Here is a 21,101-nt window from a genome sequence, read left to right as displayed (position 1 = left end):
TGTGGCTGTGGCGTAGGCTGGCAGCTGCAGCTGTGACTCAACTCCTAGCCTGGAAACTTCAGTGTGGCACGGATACATCCCTTAAAAGAAAACACACAAACAAGACCCCAAGAGGTATTTTGGTCTGGGGGGGAGGAAGGGATGAGCTGATTCTCAGAGGGCTGCCCTGACTGGTGGGTGTGGGGAGTAGAAAGCCCCCATGGACAGAGCCCACTGATTCCTCTTGTCCTCCCCCCAGCTCCGGACCCTGTCACCATCACCTCCTGCTCCAGTGCCTCAGGGGGCTACAAGGTCGTCGTGACCTGGTCCTGCCCCCCAGGAGGCTATGAGGCCTTTGAATTGGAGGTGGGCCGACAGCGGGTCTCCCAGCCCCCCTCTTCCTGTGGGAAGGGCGTGTCAATGTCAGGACTTGGGCCAGCTAAGTCCTACCCAGCCGTGGTCACCACCCTGTGGGACGGAATGAGGGCCCAGTCTGCCTCAGTGACCTGCCACACCGAGAGCGCAGGTGAGCAGAGCCCCATGGGCACAGGGAGCTTCGATAACCTTCTCTCCAAGACCCCTTCTGGCCCTGTTGTTAGGGAGTCTCACCAAGGCAGGGGGAACCTTCTTGTTTGTGTTTCGTTTCCTGCTTTCTTTAAAACAGCTCTGCTGAGATGCACTCCTGGTAACATACGGCCGATCATCCATTTAAAATGTACAGCTCAGTGGCTTCTAGTGTATTCCCAGTGCTTGCACCATCGTCACTGTCAGTTTAAGGTATTTTCACTTCTCCGTAGAGAAGTCATCAGCGCCTGGAGTGTCCTTTGTACGGTTAACAAACCCAACTAGGATCCACGAGGATGCAGGTTTGATCCCTGGCCTCGCTCCGTGGGTTAAGGATCTGATGTTGCTGTGAGCTGTGGTGTAGATCAGGGACACGGCTTGGATTTGATGTGGCTGTGGCTGTGGTGTAGGCTGACAGCTACAGCTCCAATTGGATCCCTAGCCTGGGAACCTCCATATGCCTCGTGGCCCTAAAAAGCAAAAAAAAAGTCACCAGCACCTCATTTCCCAATTCCCCACCAAGCAGCCACTGGCAATCTCTAATCTACTTCTGTCTCTATCGATTTTGCCTCTTTTGGACATTTTCTAAAAATACAATCACAGGAGGTGGCGCTCGGTGACTGGCTTCTCTCACTTAATATATTGTTTCTGAGGTTCATCCAGCATTCTAGGCTATATCTGTGCTGCATTACTTTTTATTGCCAAAATAATATTTCATTATATGGATAAACCACATTTTGTTCATCCACTCACCTGCCGATGGATCTCTTGGGCTGTTTCTAATTTTGGCTCTTAGGAGGAATACTCTGAACATTCATGCGCGTCTCTGGGTGGATGCGTGTCTTCATTTCTCTTGGGTGTATACCCAGGAGCGGAGATGTTAGATCATATGATAATTCTGTGTTCTCTGTGTTCAAGCTTTTATTTTTTTGGAACTTTCATGTTTATTCCTTTTAATTTTTTTTTTAATTTAAGTGTAATCGGAGTTTCCGTTGTGGCTCGTGGAAAAGAACCCAATTAGTATCCATGAGGATGCAGGTTTGATCCCTGGCCTTGCTCAGTGGGTTAAGGATCTGATGTTGCCTTGAGCTATGGTGTAGGTTGCAGCTCGGATCCTGTGTTGCTGTGGCTGTGGCTGTGGCTGGCAGCTGCAGCTCTGATTCAACTCCTAGCCTGGGAACTTCCACATGCTGCAGGTGTGGCCCTAAAAAGCAAAAAAAAAAAAAAAAAAAAAAAAAATTAAAGCATAGTTGATTTGCAATGTTATGCCAATTGCTGCTGTACGGCAGAGTGACCTAGTCATACATATGTGTTTAACCTCTTGAAGAACAGCCAAATTTTTTTCCAACACGGCCGTACCGTTTTTCACCCACCCAAAGGGTATTTGAAGAAGTTTGAACCTCATGCTCAGGAAACTTTGGTCTCATAAGGTTGACTGAGATCATGGCCTCCCTGGACCCCACCCACTGCTTGGTAGGAACTGAGCCTCTTATGAGACGGGCCATCTGATCTGGAGACCTCAGTGCACTGATAAATGGATGCTATTCCAGCCCGGGCCAGGGGTCCTGCTGTCTAGGATTCCCCCGCTTAGAAAGAAAGGTCTCTGAGAGGACAGGCCTTCTGGTCTCTTGGACTGGCTCACTCTTTGTGGCAGGGGACCGTTCTGGGCATTCTAGGATATTGGGCAACATCCCCTGCCTCCACCCTCTCGGTGCCAGTGGCTCCTCTGCTGCAGTTGTAACAACCAGACATGTCTCCAGTCATTGCCTGATGTCGCCGGCGGGGGAAGGGGGGCAAAATCACCCCCACTGAGAACTGCTAGTCTAATCCTCCCTGAAATGCTAGGTTGTGGGAGCGTGGGGCCCCCAGAGAACTACTGGTCTAGGCCAGGAAGTGGGAGAGTCTCTAACAACCAGGTCACTGGAGAAAGTGGTGCCTTTGGGCCAGTTCTCGGGAGCTGAGATACTGGGGTAGGGTAGGGGGAGGTTGGCTGGGAGGTGGGCTCTTCTTTCTCTTCTCTGCCCTCATGTCTACCTGGTAGGCCCCCTGATCACAGTCTGTGTGAGGACAGAGGTGGGAGAGCCAGGACGCGCAGAGGGAAGACCCAGGCGCTCACCCCCCCACCCCATGCCTCCTCCCCAGGGGTCATCGCTGGAGCCATCATTGGCGTCCTCCTGCTTCTCATCCTGGTGGGCCTGCTGGTTTTCTTCCTGAAGAGGAGGTAAGACTCTGTGCAGGGCTCAGCGGTGCCTGGAGGTTCAGGGGGTGGGGGAAACTGGGGACCCCTGGTTCCCACCTCGCTACTTCTCCGCCTGGAGCCATTCACTCTCACGTCATTTTTCCAGGCATGAGAAGAAGATTGAGAAGAGACAGGTACCCAGGGACCTGGTGTTCAGGTGAGAACATCTGGGGAGCATCCAGAAAACTGGCTGTCAGGTCAAGTCCAGGGCTGTTTGCTGGTCCCCGGACAGGTCAGAGGGCAGGATGGGCGAACCCACCCATGCAGGCCTCCAAAGGGCCTGGCACCCGCTACAGCGGGCATTGCAGTGCTTGTGCTGCCCCTAAGTGGCCTGGGCTGGTGGCTGTGGAATGGGTTTCCGTCTCAGCTCTGGGTCTTCCATTCATTCATCCAACAAAACACTTCCGGAGCCCCTGTTAAATGCCAGGCCCCGTTCTAGGTGCCTAGGAAATGGCGACTTAAACAGAGATTTCTGCCCTCATGGAGCTTACATTCTAACACAAGGAGCCTTTCGTAATAACAAGAAGGACTTCCCTTGTGGCTCAGTGGGTTAAGAACCCGACATAGTGTCTGCGAGGATGCAGGTTTGACCCCTGGCCTTGCTCAGTGGGTTAAGATCCAGCGTTGCCTTGAGCCGTGGTGTAGCTCGCAGGTGTGGCTCACATCCCACGTTGCTGTGGCTGTGGTGTCGGCCAGCAGCTGCACCCTATGATTCAAGCCCTGGCCCAGGAGCTTCCATATGCTTCAGGTGCAGTTATAAAAAGAAAAAAAAGCTATCCTTTGTGTGTTTACACAGTGGCTCTGGTTGAAGAATGTGTGGGGATGTGTGGTGTGAGATTCAGAGAGGGCTCGAGAGTGACTCCGGGGAATTTACCCTGAGCCCCGGGAAGGCTGGACTCGCCATTACCTGAAATGAATGAGTAGGGGAGGGCAGGTCTGAGGAACCCTGTCGGGAGCTGTGTGGACACACTGAGTTTGAGGTGCTTGTTGGACATGCCAGTGAAGGCCGCGAGGAATGGATGTTGGGTAAAGAGTTCTGTGCTTCGAGAGAACATTTCTCTCCTCTGAGTCCTTTAAGTTGGGTTGGTCATCGAATCTCTATGTTCGGAGTTCCCTGGTGGTGCAGTGGGTTAAGGGGCCAGCATTGTCACTGCCATGGCTTGGGTTGCTGTTGTGGCACACATTTGATCCCTGGCCTGTGGAGCTTCCACATGCCTCCCCCCCCAAAAAAAAAAAGATCTCTATGTTAAAACGATCCCCAGGGATCAATAGAGGAGATCTGGGACAGAGTGTTCAGGGGAGTTGGGAGACCAGCCGTGATGGCGTGAAGTGAGGGCCTGGCCGTCCAAGGCAGGTGCACAAGCCAGAGCAGATACAGGTGTGGGGGGCAATGATGTCCAGTTTCTTCTCTGCCGTAGAATCGGTCCTGGCCAGCATCCCACTCCACTCAAGCCGATCTCTCCCCTCCCCACCCTGTGCCCCTCGGCCTCATTCGGCCTCTGCAACTCATCACCACACCCACCGGATTCCAAGCCTGGCCCCGTCTGTACGTTGTGCATTTTGCCATCCCCAGCCTCTGCGTGCGTGTCCGGGTGCCTGGGAATGACCCTCTCAGACACGCACATGGCGATTCCAGGAGGCAGGTGGGAAAACAGGTCTGAAGGTCGGGAGAAGGAGCCGGAGGGGACTGACAGTGGATACTCAGAAATCGTGGGTGTGCGGATCGCAGTCGAAGCTGCGGAAGTGGACGGGCCCCCTAAAAAGTGTGTGTCCAGGTCCAGGGAGAAGAGTGGACTTGAGGACAGACTCCCAGGAACACCCACTTTTTGAGGTCAAGGGGCGGTGAGGAGATGGTGAAGCAGCAGCCAGAAGGGGGGATCGCGCAAACGAGGAGAGACCTCAGGAAAAGGGGGGCTCCATCCAAGGCGCTGCATGCTGCCAAGCAGCCACGCTCAGGGCGGACGGAGAGGTGGCCTTTGGAATTGGCGATAAGGAGGCAAATAAGATAAGGGGACTTTGAAAAATGCCCTTGTTCCCCTGGCGTCACGCTGTCAACACCAGGCCTTGGTGAAGAGTGGGCGAGAAGCTGAGAAGACGGGCCTGCGTGGGATGTTTGAATGCGAAGGGCGTTTTCACAGGTCTTGTTAGGATTTAGGTATGACAAGGCCGAGGGATCAAGACACAGCTGCCACTAATAGACAGTTTATTACACTCCCAGTTGGGGGATGACAGGCGACATCTCGCAGGGCCACTCGGAGAGGCGCCGGGGTCGGCTGGGAGGTGGGCCACAGCTGAGCAAGAGCCTTTTTCGTGGTTTCCGCAGGAGGAAATGGGCATTCCAAGGCCAGCAGGCTTAGTCTGAACCATCTCGGTGGACTCTGAGGCAGAAGGGCTGTCCTTGCTCGTCTGGTACCTGGCAACAAAAAAAAATCAGGAGTTCCCGTCGTGGCACAGTGGTTAACGGATCCGACTAGGAACCATGAGGTTTCGGGTTCAATCCCTGCCCTTGCTCAGTGGGTTAACGATCCGGCGTTGCCGTGAGTTGTGGTGTAGATTGCAGATGCGGCTCGGATCCCGCGTTGCTATGGCTCTGGCGTAGGCTGGCGGCTACAGCTCCGATTGGACCCCTAGCCTGGGAACCTCCATATGCTGCAGGAGCGGCCCAAGAAATGGCAAAAAGACAAAAAAAAAAAAAAAAAAAAAAAAAAAGGAATCCAACTGCAGGAGGGTGTTCCCTTCGTGGCGCAGCAGAAACGAATTCAACTAGTATCCATGAGAACGCGGCCTCCATCCCTGGCCTCACTGATCGGGTTAAGGATCCCGTGTTAACGTGAGCTATAGTGTAGGTCGTAGATGCAACCTGGATCTCGAGTGGCTGTGGCTGTGGTGTAGGCCAGCAGCTGTAGCTCCAATTCGACCCCTAGCCTGGGGACCTCCCTATGCCTCAGGTGCAACCCTAAGAAGAAAAAAAAAAAAAAATCCGACTGCAGGGGCTCAGGTCACTGCGGAGGCTCAGGTTCAGTCCCTGGCAGGGCTTAGTGGATTCAAGGATCTGGCATTGCCACAGCTGCAGCTTGGATTCAACCCCTGGCCCAGGAACTTCCAAATGCCATGGGTGCCACTGAAAAAAAAATCAAAATAACTAACTCAAAAAAATATCTGCAACTCCCATGTGTAGAGAAGTATTATCCACAATAGCCAAGATATGGAGCCGCCCTAAATGTCTCTCAATAGATGAATGGATAAAGAAGATGCGGTCTATATACAAAGGAATACTACTCAGCCATAACAAAGCAGAAATAATGCCAGTTGTGACAAGATGGATGGATCTTGAGGACATTATGCTAAGTGAGATAACATGGAAAGAGAAAGACAAATATTGTACGATCTCCTATGTGTAATCCAAAAACCAAACCAAACAAACAAAACTGGAAGTTCCCGGGAGTTCCCGTCGTGGTGCAGTGGTTAACGAATCCGACTAGGAACCATGAGGTTGCGGGTTCGATCCCTGCCCTTGCTCAGTGGGTTAACAATCCGGCGTTGCCATGAGCTGTGGTGTAGGTTGCAGACGTGGCTCGGATCCTGCGTTGCTGTGGCTCTGGCGTAGGCCGGTGGCTACAGCTCCGATTCAACCCCTAGCCTGGGAACCTCCATATGCCGCGGGAGCGGCCCAAGAAATAGCAACAACAACAACAACAACAACAAAAGACAAAACAAACAAACAAACAAACAAAGAAAAACTGGAAGTTCCCATTGAGGCTCAGTAGTTAACCAATCCGACGAGGAACCATGAGATTGTGGGTTCGATCCCTGGCCTTGCTCAGTGGGTTAAGGATCCGGTGTTGCCGTGAACTGAGGTGTAGGTCTCAGATGTGGCTCGGATCTGACATGGCTGTGGCTATGGTGGAGGCCAGTGGCTACAGCTCCGATTGGACCCCTAGCCTGGGAACCTCCATGTGCTGCGGGTGCGGCCCTAGAAAAGGCAAAAAGACAAAAAAAAAAAAAAAAAAGCAAAACAAAACACTGGAACTCATGGATACAGAGAAGAAATTGGGGGTTGCCAGCATCAAGGGGCCTGGAATGGGTGAAATGGGTGAAAATGGTGAGAAGGTACAGACTTCACATTATAAAAATAATTAAGTCCCAAAAGAACGTAGATGAAAAATAAGTCCTGGGGGAGGTCAACAAAACAAAGCCCTTTCCCCTTCTCCTCCTTCTTCGGGCTGCACCTGCGGCATATGGAAGTTCCCAGACTAGGGGTTGAATAGGAGATGCAGCTGCCCAGCTGCACCACAGCCACAGCAATGCAGGATCTGAGCCACATCTGTGACCTGTGCTGCAGCTTGTGTCACCACCGGATCCTTAACCCACTGAGCGAGGCCAGGGATGGAACCCGCGTCCTCATGGACATGAGTCAGGTTCTTAACCCAATGAGCCACAGCGGGAACCCCCCAAACCCTTTTCTTTTATCCCAAGAGTGTGGGGTTAAACTGTTTGGTCTCCCTCCCCCTACAGCTTCCCAGGGGACATCCTGGCTGAGGACTTTGCCGACCACGTCAGGAAAAATGAGAAGGACAGCTGCTGTGGCTTTGCAGAGGAGTACCAGGTGGGTGAGAACGTAGGGGGCTGCGCTGAGCCCCACGTGCCCACCCAGACCTGTCCCCACTTTTGGGACAGAACGGAAGCAGGGATACACGCTTGGCTGGCTGATTCGGAAACTCTCAGCCATTTCATCCATCTTTTTGACTCATTGAGCTCTTAGGCTAGTGACAGGTCCATGGGTCCCTCCTAAAGAAACACCTTGGAAATTCCCGTCGTGGCTCAGAGGTTAACGCATCTGATTAGCATCCGTGAGGACTCAGGTTCGATCCCTGGCCTCGCTCCATGGGTTAAGGATCTGGTGTTGCTGTGGGTGTGGTGTAGGCCGGCGGCTACAGCTCCGATTCGACCCCCTAGCCTGGGAACCTCCATATGCTGAGGGTGTGGTCCTAAAAAAAAAAAAAAAGAAAAAAGAAAAAGCTTGATTTTCCGCTGTCTCCACCCTTGCCTGCCTCTCCAGTCCCCCAAATGCCCCTGCCCCTTGGGGATGGAGCACACACTCGCCCTGTTTCTGTGGGTGCTACAGAACTGCAGGGCACAAGGGGTGAGGTGGCAATGCTTAGGAGGGCAGAGGGGACAACGGGGTGTCCCTGGGGGAGGGTGGGGGAAATCCAGTGTCGTGTACCCCTCCTCTCCCTCCACCCCCAGCAACTGGCCCTGGAGGACCACAGCCAGTCCCAGATGGTGGCCTCGGCTCCAGAAAACAGTGCCAAGAACCGTTACAGAAACGTGCTGCCCTGTGAGTCAAAAGCCTCTGCTGACTTTGTTCTCAGCCGTGACTCTGTCAGCATCCCATGCCTGGCCCCCTGCAACCTCCCATCCCTTACCCCGCCCCCCACCACTGGAGACAAGCTCCTGCCCCTCCCGAGATGTGGGAGTCCCTGGTTGGCGCCCGGATGCGGGGTGCCAGGCTCCCCGCGTCTGTGTCTCTGGCTCTCCTGGGCCTCAGTCTGGCTCCCCCCACAACCTCTGCACCGCTAACGCCGCCTCCTCCCCTAGATGACTGGTCCCGAGTGCCCCTGACGCCCCTCCGCGGGGAGCCGGGCTCCGAGTACATCAATGCCAGCTTCATACCTGTAAGGCTGCGGGTGGTTGGGAGTGGGGAGGAGGCCCGGGGAGGGGGGGGCCTGGGAAAATGCCCCAGAGCCGGGACAAGACCTGCCTGCTTTCCTCAACCAGGGTCTCTGGAGCCCCCAGGAGTTCATTGCAGCCCAGGGCCCCCTACCCCAGACGGTGGGCGACTTCTGGCGCCTGGTGTGGGAGCAGCAGAGCCACACTCTGGTCATGCTGACCAACTGCGTGGAGTCCGGCCGGGTGAGAGGGGACCTGGGTCCTGGGTGCTGAGCCCGCCCCAGACACGGACCCCAGGGCAGGCCTGGCCCCTGGCCTCACGGAGTGCCTCCAGCGCCACCCTGCTCACCAGCCCCCACCCACCCCCGTCCCGTCCGTCTGCTGGTCTGAGACCGAGGCTGATCTTAGTACCTGGGGAAGGAGGCGCCCTCCTGGCTGGGACACGTCATACCTGGCCGCCTCTGGGTTCTCATCACCAGGGCAGGGGCCTTCCTTTGCACCGAATAAAAGAGCCGCCGCCGTGCGGAGGGGCCCGGGGGAGGGTCTCTACCTGCCCTCTGCCCCAAACTCTGACCTGCCCATCTTCCCCCAGGTGAAGTGTGCACATTACTGGCCCCTAGACGCCCAGCCCTGCACCCATGGGCACCTACAAGTGACCCTGGTGGCTGAGGAGGCGACGGAGAACTGGACAGTGCGAGACATGAAGCTCCGGCATGTAAGCCCCCACCCCTCCCCACCAGACCCTCAGCTCCTCCCCGGTGACCTTTCAGGCAGCCCCCACCCCACAGCTCCCCGAGAAGTCAAACCTTCTGACCCTCCCAAAACGGACTGCAGTGTGCCCGGGAAATGCCCCTGCCCGTCAGAAACCAGCCCCCCCCCCAATTCTGAGCCCCTTCCAACCCCCATCCCTCTAGATGCAAGAGCAGAAGGCTTTATCGGTGCGTCAGTTCCACTTTGTGACCTGGCCGGACCACGGCGTCCCCCACTCCCCAGACCCCCTGCTGGCCTTCTGGAAGAAGCTCCGGCAGTGGCTGGACCAGAGCATGGGGGGAGGCCCCCCCATTGTGCACTGCAGGTAAGGACCAGCTCTGAGCCCTCTCCCCGTGAGGGAACCGACCCTCATGTCTCAGAAGCAGGGGCCCTCGGGTCCTCGGGAGAGGAGACGAGGTGGAAGGCGAAGGCAGTGACGCAGCGGGAGAGTGAGGTGGAGAGAGGAGGGGACAGAGAGGTGGAGGCGGCACGTGGGGAGAAGGATGGAAGAAGGCAGGCGGATCAGAAGGGAGAGGCGGCAAAGGTTTTTTTGTCTTGTTGTTTCTTCCTTTTTTTGGCCACACCCACAGCATGTGAATGTTCCCAGGCCAGGGATGGAACCCTCACCACAGCAGCAACCAGAGCCACAGCAGAGATGATGCCAGCTCCTGAACCCGCTGAGCCACCAGGGGATTCCATGCCAAAGGTTTTCAGAAACATTTAAAAAAAACCTCCTTTGGAGTACCCTTCGTGGCTCAGTGGTGAACGAACCCAACTAAGATCCGGAAGGATGCGGGTTTGATCCCTGTCCTCACTCAGTGGGTTAAGAATCTGGCGTTGCCGTGAGCTGTGGTGTAGATTACAGACACGGATCAGATCCCTCGTTGCTGTGGCTGTGATGTAGGTTGGCACATATAGCTCTGATTCCACCCCTAGCCTGGGAACCTCCATATGCCGCGGGTGCCACCCTAAAAAGCAAAAAAAACCCAAAAAACAAAAAAACCTCATTGGGCTCAGCAGCTGGGTATTTATGCTGAAGCCTCTGCAGGTGTGATTTCACTCAATCTAAGTGTGAAGGGCCTGCAGAAGGAGCTGGCTGCAGAGGGACAGATGGCCTCGGAAACGGGGGCTCTGGTTTGGATGCTGGTCGGCAGTTAGGGACCACGTCCCACACGTCCCAGCCACATCCTGCCGACCCTCGACCCTCGGCGCATCCTCATGACAAGAGGGGAACTGAGTCAGGAAACTTAAGTCCCTGGGCACATGGTCAGTAGTGGATGGTCAAGCTGATGCCCAGGGTGGAGCTCTGGAGCCCTTGCGGAGCTGTGTCCTGACACTGTCCGCAGCCCCGATGGCCCCCGCGGGAGCTGTCCCAGTAGAGCTTCCTCCCCTTCCCCAGGCGCAGTCACGACCGTTAGCTTGAAACATAAAAAGTAATGAACCACTGATTCATGGGACCATGTGAGCAAACCTCGAAAACAGTATCCTGAGTGAAAGAAGCCAGGCAAAGAGATGACGTATTTTATGGCTCTGTTTCCATGAAATAGTCCAAATAGGTAAATCCGCAGAGCCAGATTGTTGCAGTGGCGCGGTGTGGGGGCAGGGCGTTGGGAGGGATGGGGCCCTGGGGGTGACTGCTTAATGGGTGGGGTCTCCTTTGGGGATGAAAGTGTTTTGGAACTTGACAGAGGTGGCTGTCACACAATGCTGTGAATGGACTAAATGCTGCTGAATTGTTCACTTTATTTTATTTTTTGTCTTTTTTTAGGGCCCCACCCACAGCATATGGAGGTTCCCAGATGAGGGGTCGATTTGGAGCTGTAACTGCTGGCCTGCACCACAGCCACAGCAACGCCAGATCTGAGCCACCTCTGTGACCTACACCACAGCTCACGGCAACCCCGGATCCTTAACCCACTGATTGAGGCCAGGGATTGAACCCATGTCCTCATGGATACTATTCAGGTTCTTTACAGCTGAGCCACGATAGGAACTTTCTACTTTATTTTATTTTTATTTTATTTTTTTGGTCTTTTTGTCTTCTTTAGGGCTGCACCTGCAGCATATGGAGGTTCCCAGGCTAGGGGTCTAATCGGAGCTGGAGCCACAGGCCTACACCACAGCCATAGCAACTCGGTATCTGAGCTGCGTCTGCAACCTACACCACAGCTCACAGCAACGCCAGATCCTTAACCCACTGAGTGAGGCTAGGGGTGTCGAACCCGAAACCTCATGGTTACTAGTCGGGTTCGTTAAGCACTGAGCCACGACGGGAACTCCTATTTTATTTTTAATTTAATTTTTGTCTTTTTAGAGCTGCACCTGCGGCATATGGACGTTCCGAGGCTAGGGGTGGAACTGGAGCTGCAGTTGCCAGCCTCTACCACAGCCATAGCAACGCTGGATACTTAACCCACTGAGCGAGGCCAGGAATTGAACCCACATCCTCATGGATCCTAGTCTGGTTCATTACTGCTGAGCTACAACAGGAACTCCTGAGCTGTTCACTTTAAAATGGTTAATTTTAGGAGTTCCTGCTGTGGCTCAGCAGTAACGAACTAGGATCCATGAGGACATGGATTCTATCCCTGGCCTCGCTCAGTGGGTTAAGGATCTGGCATTGCAGTGAGCTGTGGTGTAGGGTGCAGACGCAGCCTGAATATGGCATTGCTGTGGCTGTGGTATAGGCCAGCAGCTGCAGCTCCAATTCAGTCCCTAGCCTGAGTACATCTATATGCCACCAGGTGCAGCCGTGTTAAAAAAAAAAAAAAATGAAGGCAGTTGGAACAGGGTCAAGCAGATAGAGAGACTTCAAGGCGTAGTCATTTGTCATTACTTTCTACTCTGAATACCCTGGCCCCTGGGTGCTCCAGAGACAGATCCCTCCGGTCTGACCCCTTCTTGTCCCTGCCTAGCGCTGGCGTGGGCCGCACGGGCACCCTCATTGCCCTGGACGTCCTGCTGCGGCAGCTGGAGTGTGAGGGTCTCGTGGGGCCCTTCAGCTACGTGAGGAAGATGAGAGAAAGCCGGCCGCTGATGGTGCAGACAGAGGTGATGGGGGTCCTGGGGCACTGGCGGCGGTGGGGGGAGAGGCTGAGGCTCCACCCCTCACCTGCCCCTGCTCTGTCCCCAGGCCCAGTACGTGTTCCTACACCAGTGCATCCTTCGGTTTCTGCAGCAGTCATCCCCGGCGCCCGTGAAGAAGGGGGCCATATATGAGAACCTAAGTTACGAGAATGCAGCTGCGACAGAGGCTTAAGTTGGGGGAGGGCTGAGACCCCAGCCCATCTAGACTCACATTCCGAATTCCTCTTCAGCCCAGATACCTGGACCCCGGGGACAGCACAAGGCTGGGGTCTCAGACCCCTGGGCTCCACAGGAAGAGGGGGCTGGCAGCCTCAACTCCTACTTTCTGGAGGGGGAGGTTAAGTGGGAAGCCAGATCCTAGATTTCCAGGTCCTTGAAGAAGGGGAGGGATGGAAGCCAGGATTTCCTTTTGTTGTTGCTGTTGTTGTTGTTGTTTGCTTTTTAGAGCTGCACCCATGCCATATGGAAGTTCCCAGGCGAGGGATCGAATCAGAGCTGCTGGCCTATGCCACAGCAACAACAACTCAGGATCCAAGCTGCATCTGCGGCCTACACTACAGCTCTCATGGCAAGGCTGGATCCCCAGGGCACTGAGCGAAGCCAGAGATCAAACTTGCATCCTCATGGATACTAGTTGGCTTCGGTTCCACTGCGCCACGATGGGAACACCCCAGGATCTCCTTTTTTTGAGAGAAGCTGCAGGGTCCCAGGGAAACAAGCTGGATTCTGATGAAGAAAGAAGCATGAGGGCCCAGAATTCTGCCTAAGGAGCAAGGGCAGGCAGGACCTGCCCATCTTTTACACCAGAAACCAAATCAGTCTTCTGGGATCTGAGGTTTCCTTGCACCCTGCTGCCTGTACATATATTTTCTTTTATCCCATAATTTATTAAATCACTCTTCTCCCCAGAGACACGCACCAGTGGACTTCTGGGTCTGGAAATAATATTGGGGTGGGTCCCTGCTGCCTAGATACTGAAGCAAATGTCCTAGGGAGGAAACTAGAGGGGCTAACAATTTGCACCTGAAAAAAAATGCAGGTTTGGATAGTTAGTTGTGTCTCTCTGAGAAGGCTGGAGGTTGGGGGTTAGGGCGGTGCGAACTTGGTTCCCAGAGCTGGGATCATGGAGGCTTGGCTCCTGGGCCTGGCATTACGGGAACTTAGTGGGTGGGGTGAAGTCTGGAGCTGGTTATGCTGGAGAATTTCACGCTCAGTCTCTCCTGTCTAGATATCAGAATACCTGGGTCTCCAGGGAGGGCATTCAGAGTCCTCGAACCCAATATTCTGGCGCCTGATTCTATGGCAGTACCGCCGGGGAAGAAGGGGACTGGATTATCAGGTGGCTGGACTAGAAAAGCAGAAAATCCTGGGAGCAGGATAAATATCCGTGGGCACCCTGGTGGTTCCAGGCGAGGGGCGGGACGAGGGGCGGGGCGGGGCTCTCTACCTCCCGAACACGCACGCGCGCACACACACACACATACACACTCACACACGCACACACACAGGCTCGCTCTCACACACATATACACACGCACACACTCACATACACAGCTCAGCCGGGAGCTGTTGGGCCGCACCCCCCCCAGCGCTCCGTGATCAGCACCCAGGACAGCGCCACCCACCAGCGTGCGGGGGCGGGGTCCGGGCGGGGCCGGCGCCTCGGTGTCTCTCTGGAGGGTCCGGTCTGGCCGCGGAGCAGGTAGGAGCTGCTGGGACCCCGTCCTTAAGCCCCATTCTTATTCGCATCCTGGAGAGACGCTTGGGCGTGTGCGTGTGTGGGGGGGGTGGGGTGGGAGGGACACTAACGGAGGGGGTGGTAGGCTGGAGCCTAAATGGGATTTAGAGACTGGTGTGGAGACAAAGAGCCGGAGGGAAGGGAGGAGAGGCTGGGGTGGAGAGTGAGGGACCTCGGTAGACGGGGACCAGGCAACAGGCAGAGACCAGACAACGGAGGAGCGGCGAGAAGCCGGCGGGCAGACAGATATAAGGAAAACCTTGATTAGGAGTAGAGAGGAATGGAGGCCGAGGTGGTCACGGGGACAGGTATGAAGACAGAGCTTGGGGTACGCGGGAGAGACAAACAGGCTGAGAAGGCTGTGGGGGCTCAGCCGAGGGAGCAGGGCAGCCCCCACCCCCGAGTCCCTGCAAGAGTGGGAGAGGGAAGGCAGCCTGAGTCTTCACTCTCAGGGCCAGATGTGGAGGGAGGAGCCAGCAGTGGGCGCGTGGACAGACGGGCAAGGCCGCCTCCTTCCCACTCTCGCTTGTCCCCGGTATCCGGGTCGGGGGTCCCAGGCGGGGCAGGGCACTGAACAAGCTTGTCCAGCTTGGACTTGGCCGCTGTGCGTAAGCCCCGCCCGTTGTCCTGGCAACCGGCCGTTGCCGGGGCAACCAGCACTGCCTTCCTGCCGGAGAGGAGCCAGCCGTTGCTCTAGGCAACACCTTGCGCTGGTCCCCACGCCAGCCATCGCCCACTTCCGGTTCAAGCCCCGGGGATGGGCAAGGAAGGGGCAGAAGTCAGCTGGATTGGATTTCTGGGGGGCCTTGGAGGGAGGGGCTGTTCCTTTGGGATGGAACTGGGTTCCGGAATCCACTCCCAGCGCCTGCCCTCGGTCGCAGGAAGGCTGAAACTACAACCCCCGGCATGCCTCGCGGCGGCTGGCCGATTCCTGCACGGCCGGCCGCCCAGGGTGCCTATGGGAGCTGGAGTTCTTTGTTGTTCGGGGGGCTCAATGGATGCACTGGGTGCGTGCGAGGTAGCAAGGGCGCTTGGGTGCCTCCGCAGAAAGAACCGTAAGACCCTGCCGCCATGTTCCCGGAGCCCCCAACACCCGGGCTTCCAGCGCCCGATACGCCGCCGGACTCCAGTCGTCTCAGCCACGGCCCTGGTGAGCGAGACCCGGGGTGGAACGGAGGGAAAGCCCGGCCAGAATGCCCAGGGGCTGGATTCGGACGGGTGTATTCAGGCTGGCGGGCTGGAAAACACGGGTGGGATCATAGTCGGAATCCTGAACTGGGATCTAAATGGAATGGAAAAGGAACAGGTATGCAAGAAAATCGAAAGCCAGATCGAGAGGTGTGGAATGGAATGGAATCTTGGATTGGTGAATTGGAAGGTCCACCTTTCCTTTCTTTTAAAGATACAGAAACTGAAGAGTTCCCTGATGGCTCAGCAGGTTATGGATCTGGCATGGGCACTAATGTGGCTCAGGTTGCTGCTGTGGCACGAGTTAGATCCCTGGCCCCTGAACTTCCGTATGCCATGGGTGCAGCCAAATAAAATAAACAACAACGAAAAAAGAGATAGGGAAACTTTGTGCCTTTTAAAAGCACGAGGGTTGAGCAGAAAATTTAGAATGGAATGGGGATAGAAGAAGTGGAACAAATAGGTGGGAAAATCTAGACAGTGTCAACCTGCCACAGGGCTTCAAATAGTTTTATAGGTGGGATCAGTTGAAAGGGAAACATGGGAATAAAACGGAATGGAAATAGCTGGAGGGAAAAGAAGGCCAGGATTTCAGCTAAACACTGTAATGCAGACTGAATCAGCTGGCTTGCATCCCAGGGCCTCAGTGTTTTCTCTCTCCACGCCTGCTGCAGTGCCCCCCTGGGCCCTGGCCACCATTGTGCTGGTCTCAGCCCTCCTCATCTTCAGCTGCTGTTTCTGTCTCTACCGGAAGCGATGTCGGAGGCGGATGGGCAAGAAGAGCCAGGCCCAAGCCCAGGTCCACCTTCAGGAAGTAAAGGAGCTGGGCCGGAGTTACATAGACAAGGTGTGGCCTGGTCCAGCCCCTCAGCCCTGCCCCCTCCTGCACCCCTTCTCCTCCCCATTGCCCAGCAGCCTCAGACCCTGCTCCATCCCTCCTTCACCCTTCTTTGCTCATCTAGCCCTAAACTGGACCTGGGGACCTGGAGATGAACCAGACATTCACAAGAACCTCCAGTCTAATGGGGATGTCAGACGCTCACACAGACATTCACAATACAGGGCGGTATGTGCCACATTAGAGGCAGTACAGGGCCTGTGGGAACACAGAGCAGCTGCCTGACAGCCTAGGGCAGTCTGAGAAGGCTTCCTGGAGGAGGCGACTGCCATGCTGAGACCCAAAGGGACTCGGGGACATTCTGAGAGCAGAGAGAAGGACATTCGACCTCAAAGGAAGAGCACGTGCTGGGGCCTGGAATCCAGGTTCTGAGGGATATTTGGAGAACAAAGAGTCATTTTCCACAATAGCTGGGGTATGGAGCACAGATAGCCTGTGCCCTAGAGTGAGGCTTCTGGAGAGCTCAGCAGGACCCACGAAATGAAGCAATTGGAAGCCACGGAAGTTTTGAGCAGGAGAGAGGGGCAGGGTCATGTGGGTATTAGGATGAACCCATCTCCTGGAACCCACGTGGAGAATAGGTCTAGGGCCAGGAGACTGTATGGCAGCCCTGAGAAGGAAACTTGAGTGGGAAGAGGCCCATTGGGGTTGGAAAGTGGGAAGCTGCAGGTGCAAGGATCTGAGCATTAGGCCTCTGAAGGCAAAGGGGAATGACTCATGTGGGAGCCCAAGAGTCCTGGTTTCCAACCCAGAGCCACAGGCTCTGTGACCTTGGGAAACTCACTGTCTGTTTCTGAGCCTCAAGGTCTTGGTCCATAACTAGTAGTTTCCCTTCTCCCTTCTTAACAAATAGCTGTTATGATTATTACCCTTAAGGGATGCCCTTTAGGGTCCTGGTATCCCTATCCTCTAAGCCAGCGACTCCAAAGAAAGTCTGCAGCAGAATCACCCGGGGTCCTTGTTGAAATGCAAACCCTAGGAGTTCCCGTCGTGGCGCAGTGGTTAACGAATCCAACTAGGAACCATGAGGTTGCGGGTTCGGTCCCTGCCCTTGCTCAGTGGGTTAACGATCCGACGTTGCCGTGAGCTGTGGTGTAGGTTGCAGACGAGGCTCGGATCCCACGTTGCTGTGGCTCTGGCGTAGGCCGGTGGCTACAGCTCCGATTCAACCCCTAGCCTGGGAACCTCCATATGCCATGGGAGCGGCCCAAGAAATAGCAACAATAACAACAACAACAACAAAAAAAAAAAAAAAAAAAAAGAAATGCAAACCCTAGATTTTGTGCCAGACTTACCGAATCAGAATCTCTGAAGTGAAGGCATTTCAACCACTCTACTCGGGAATTCTGAAATTTTGAAAATTGGTGGCTTAGGTTAAAAAGTCTTCTGATGTTGGGAGTTCCCATCATGGCTCAGTGGAAATGATGATGAGCATCCATGAGGACACAGGTTCGACCCCTGGCTTTGCTCAGCGGGTTAAGGATCCAGTGTTGCTGTGAGCTGTGGTGTAGGTAACAGACATGGCTTGGATCCCGCGTTGCTGTGGCTCTGGCATAGGCCAGCGGCTACAGCTTCCATTGGACCCCTAGCCTGGGAACCTCCATATGCCATGGGTGCAGCCCTAAAAAAGACCAAAAAAAGAGGAGTCTTCTGATGTTGTTCTAGTTTAGAAAGGCAGATACACAGTAATTAAGCCACTTTCCCTCCATGTTTTTCTGTGGCAATCAGTGTGGCAACTTGGACAATCACCCCAGTACATCCATTAATGTGTGAAATAAAATCCTCATCCATACTGTCATTGCTTGTTTTTCTAGTGTAGGCAGGACAAACACACTACTTGTAAGCCTATTCCTGCCCATAGCAAACATCACTAATCAAAGACTGACACACATACCACACTGTATGTTGTCCTTGGCAGACATCACTAATCACACAGGAGTCTGCTTAGCTTGCAAGTGTGCAGGTATAGCCAGAGGGATCTGTGAGTCTCCCTTGGCTTCTGGGCCTGGAGGATACCACTATCAGGGGAAGAGTTCACCTGCCTTTGCCCCTGGCTCCCTAAGGTGCAACCAGAAGTGGAGGAGCTGGAACCAGCACCATCTGGGCCAGGGCAGCAGGTGGCAGAGAAGCATGAACTAGGACGACTACAGTACTCACTGGATTATGATTTCCAGAGTGGCCAGGTGGGTGTGGGGTGCATTGGAGGGGAGGTTCTAGTCCCTTCTTAGAGGAGGCTCCAGAAGGGAAGCTAAGACTAGGGTCCCCTCATCACTGTACAGCTGCTGGTGGGCATCCTGCAAGCTGAGGGACTGGCAGCCTTGGACCTAGGTGGCTCCTCTGACCCCTACGTGCGGGTTTACCTGCTGCCAGACAAACGGAGGCGGTATGAGACCAAGGTGCATCGGCAGACGCTGAACCCACACTTTGGGGAGAACTTTGCTTTCAAGGTGAGCTCCTGGCCTCAGTGCTCCATGCCCGGCAGCCTGTCCCCAGTCTCTGGAACACTGGGGGCCGATCACTTCAGCCTTTACTGGTGGCAGCTACCAGCTCTGGGGACTATTCCACTGGACCCTTTGTTGTCCCTTTAGGGCACTGCTGGTGGCTGGACTGCTCCCCTGGTTCTTGCACGGTCCCATTTGTGCTCCACGGACCCTCCCGACTGTTGCTTTGGCCCCTCGCTGCCCCCATTCAGGGCCTTCCCCCTGGAAGCTGTGCGCACACTTCTGACTCTCACCTTGTGCCTTCTTTTGCCCCCCTTCACCCAGGTCCCCTACGTGGAGCTGGGAGGCAGGGTCCTGGTCATGGCAGTGTACGACTTCGACCGCTTCTCCCGCAACGACGCCATCGGGGAGGTGCGGGTCCCCATGAGCTCTGTGGACTTGGGGCGGCCGGTGCTGGCCTGGCGGGAGCTGCAGGCCGCTCCTCGGGAGGAGGTGAGACCGTGTGGCCACGCCCCCAGGCAAGCCCCGCCCACCACCGCCACCACCCCGGGCCAATCAGATCACAGGCCTCCCGGGTCCGGGTCCGGGCTCCTGCCCTCCTGTCTGCGGGAGAGGACCCGCTCCCTGGTCTCTCCCCGGGGATAGATGCTTCCCCTTGGATTGTACCACTGGAGTCTTAACACTGGACCATACCATTCCAAGAGAGGGGGAAGGCAAGAAAGGTCGCAGAGGCAAAAAGAAAAGAAAAGAAAAGGCGTTCCCATTGCGGCTCAGCAGGAACGAACCTGACTGCTATGCATGAGGATGCGGGTTCAATTCCTAGTCGCGCTCAGCAGGTCCAACGTTGCCGCAAGCTGGGGCGTAGGTCACAGATGCGGCTGGGATCTGGCATTGCTGTGGCTGTGGTGTCGGCCGGCAGCTAAAGTTCTCGCCCGGAAACTTCCATATGCTGTGGGTGAGGCCCCCCGCCCAAAACAAAAGAAGAGAGAGAGAGAGAAAGGTAGCAGAGGGAACGGATGCAGAGCCTGTGTCCCTCTCCATCTTTCAGCAGGAGAAACTAGGTGACATCTGCTTCTCCCTCCGCTATGTCCCCACGGCCGGGAAACTCACTGTCATCGTCCTGGAGGCTAAAAACCTGAAGAAGATGGACGTGGGAGGGCTGTCAGGTGTGTGGAAAGCAAGGACATGGGGTGGGAGGGTGGAGGAGGCCCTCGGGCTGAGGTTCTGGCAGTTTCTGGGTCCCGAGGGTCCCATACGGGAGAGGGAGGCCCAGGCCAGCATGGAGGATTTAGATTCAATGTGGGCACAGACATCTAGTGCCAAAGACGAGTCTCCTGCCTTTCCCTCCATCCTGGGCCCCGCGGAGACGGGGCTGTACCGTTCTTCCTCCCTCTCCCCAGATCCCTACGTCAAGGTGCACCTGCTGCAGGGCGGCAAAAAGGTGCGGAAGAAGAAAACGACCATCAAGAAGAACACCCTGAACCCCTATTACAACGAGGCCTTCAGCTTCGAGGTGCCCTGTGACCAGGTCCAGGTGAGCTCAGACCTGCCCGTAGCCCCTGCCGGAGCAGCCCTTTCCCAGAGTCTCAGGTCATTAGAAGCCCCCACCCCGCCGCTAATGGAACTCCTTAGCAACCCGGAGACACCCGGTCTTGGGGGCTCTGATGGTGTGTTCTCACGGTCGGGTTCCTCGGAGGAGGACCAGGAAGCCCCGCCCACCAAGCGAGAGCCGGATGCCCGGCTCAGCTCCCACGCCCTGGAGCTCCTGCTGAAGCCTCAGCCCAGGAGCCTGGCAAGGAACTGTGGTTGCAGGGAGAGCGTCTCCTTAGCAACGATACCTGATGTTGGGCACAGCAACTCTTACTGCCTCCACCTTCATGTTGAGAGAGGGGAGATTAGCTCCCCACGCCCCGCCACGTGCCTCCTGACCCGCTCTGTCTCCTCTTCCTCCCCCGCCCACCCCAGAAGGTCCAGGTGGAGCTGACTGTGCTGGACTACGACAAGCTGGGCAAGAACGAGGCCATCGGGAGGGTGGCTGTAGGGGCGGCGGCCGGGGGGGCTGGCCTGCGGCACTGGGCAGACATGCTGGCCAACCCCCGGCGGCCCATCGCCCAGTGGCACTCGCTGCGGCCCCCTGACCGGGTGAGGCCGCCGCCAGCCCCCTGATCCCCACCTTCAAGCCCCTGACCCCAGACTCCCAGCCAAAGCCACGCCCATGTCCCCCCTTTAAGCTCTCTCTGAGGGCTAACGCCCCCTCCCACTCTGCCCACTCCCACCTTCTCCCCGCTCCCCTCCGTTATGCCAATTATGATAACTTGCCAACTCCCCGTTATGCACATACCCAGAAGTCCAGGACCTCTGGGGGCGGGGAGCGGTCTGGCCTCCCCTCAACACCCCATGGTCCTGCCCTCTGCTTTGACAATCAGTGATCCCAGCCTACCATCCCCTTGGTTCCCAACGCCCCTTTTCCTGCGCAGGATCACCCATTCCCATCTCGAGTCCGATTCCTGCACCGCTCCTGGGACCAAATAAATACTCAGCAACTTT

At 55.7% G+C, this 21,101-nt stretch overlaps 2 protein-coding genes and 1 long non-coding RNA gene across 8 annotated transcripts in view; 2 read left to right on the top strand and 1 right to left on the bottom strand.

Annotated features, from left to right (window-relative positions):
* Positions 1-13,199, top strand: part of PTPRH (protein tyrosine phosphatase receptor type H) — a 26,411-nt gene extending 13,212 nt beyond the window's left edge. For all 4 annotated transcript variants that reach the window (XM_084962134.1, XM_021094991.2, XM_084962133.1 and 1 more), the window contains 11 exons: positions 239-505; positions 2,686-2,764; positions 2,889-2,939; positions 7,298-7,388; positions 8,030-8,120; positions 8,381-8,457; positions 8,561-8,695; positions 9,045-9,167; positions 9,367-9,527; positions 12,118-12,253; positions 12,336-13,199. In XM_084962134.1, the coding sequence (XP_084818260.1) occupies positions 239-505; positions 2,686-2,764; positions 2,889-2,939; positions 7,298-7,388; positions 8,030-8,120; positions 8,381-8,457; positions 8,561-8,695; positions 9,045-9,167; positions 9,367-9,527; positions 12,118-12,253; positions 12,336-12,461 (1,337 nt within the window). In that variant the 3' untranslated portion in view covers positions 12,462-13,199. The remainder of the gene's footprint in view (positions 1-238; positions 506-2,685; positions 2,765-2,888; positions 2,940-7,297; positions 7,389-8,029; positions 8,121-8,380; positions 8,458-8,560; positions 8,696-9,044; positions 9,168-9,366; positions 9,528-12,117; positions 12,254-12,335) is intronic.
* Positions 5,092-18,934, bottom strand: LOC110261052 (uncharacterized). Its single transcript, XR_002344815.2, has 3 exons — positions 18,848-18,934; positions 17,409-17,459; positions 5,092-5,195 (listed from the first exon to the last, which is right to left on the bottom strand). It is a non-coding gene; the product is annotated as an uncharacterized LOC110261052 (long non-coding RNA).
* SYT5 (synaptotagmin 5) lies at positions 13,762-21,101 on the top strand. Of its 3 annotated transcripts, none has more exons than XM_005655968.4 (9): positions 13,762-13,991; positions 15,075-15,177; positions 15,890-16,062; positions 18,177-18,296; positions 18,393-18,560; positions 18,879-19,046; positions 19,606-19,720; positions 19,955-20,088; positions 20,520-21,101. In XM_005655968.4, exons 2-9 carry the CDS (start codon positions 15,099-15,101, stop codon positions 20,718-20,720), a joined length of 1,158 nt encoding a protein of 385 aa, XP_005656025.1. In that variant the 5' UTR covers positions 13,762-13,991; positions 15,075-15,098; the 3' UTR covers positions 20,721-21,101. The 3 variants fall into 3 exon arrangements, with proteins under 3 accessions (XP_005656025.1, XP_003356111.1, XP_005656024.1); XM_003356063.5 differs by having other exon boundaries at positions 19,603-19,720; XM_005655967.4 differs by lacking the exon at positions 13,762-13,991 and adding an exon at positions 14,134-14,335 and having other exon boundaries at positions 19,603-19,720.

The sequence above is a fragment of the Sus scrofa genome, chromosome 6 (assembly GCF_054392235.1).
Source record: "Sus scrofa isolate SSC_HxYL_T2T_F1_AM1 chromosome 6, Sscrofa_HxYL_maternal_Yorkshire_Landrace_v2.0, whole genome shotgun sequence".
NCBI classification, from domain to species: domain Eukaryota; kingdom Metazoa; phylum Chordata; class Mammalia; order Artiodactyla; family Suidae; genus Sus; species Sus scrofa.
Note: the sequence above shows the minus strand (reverse complement) of the source record. Positions and strands in the feature narration are given on the sequence as shown.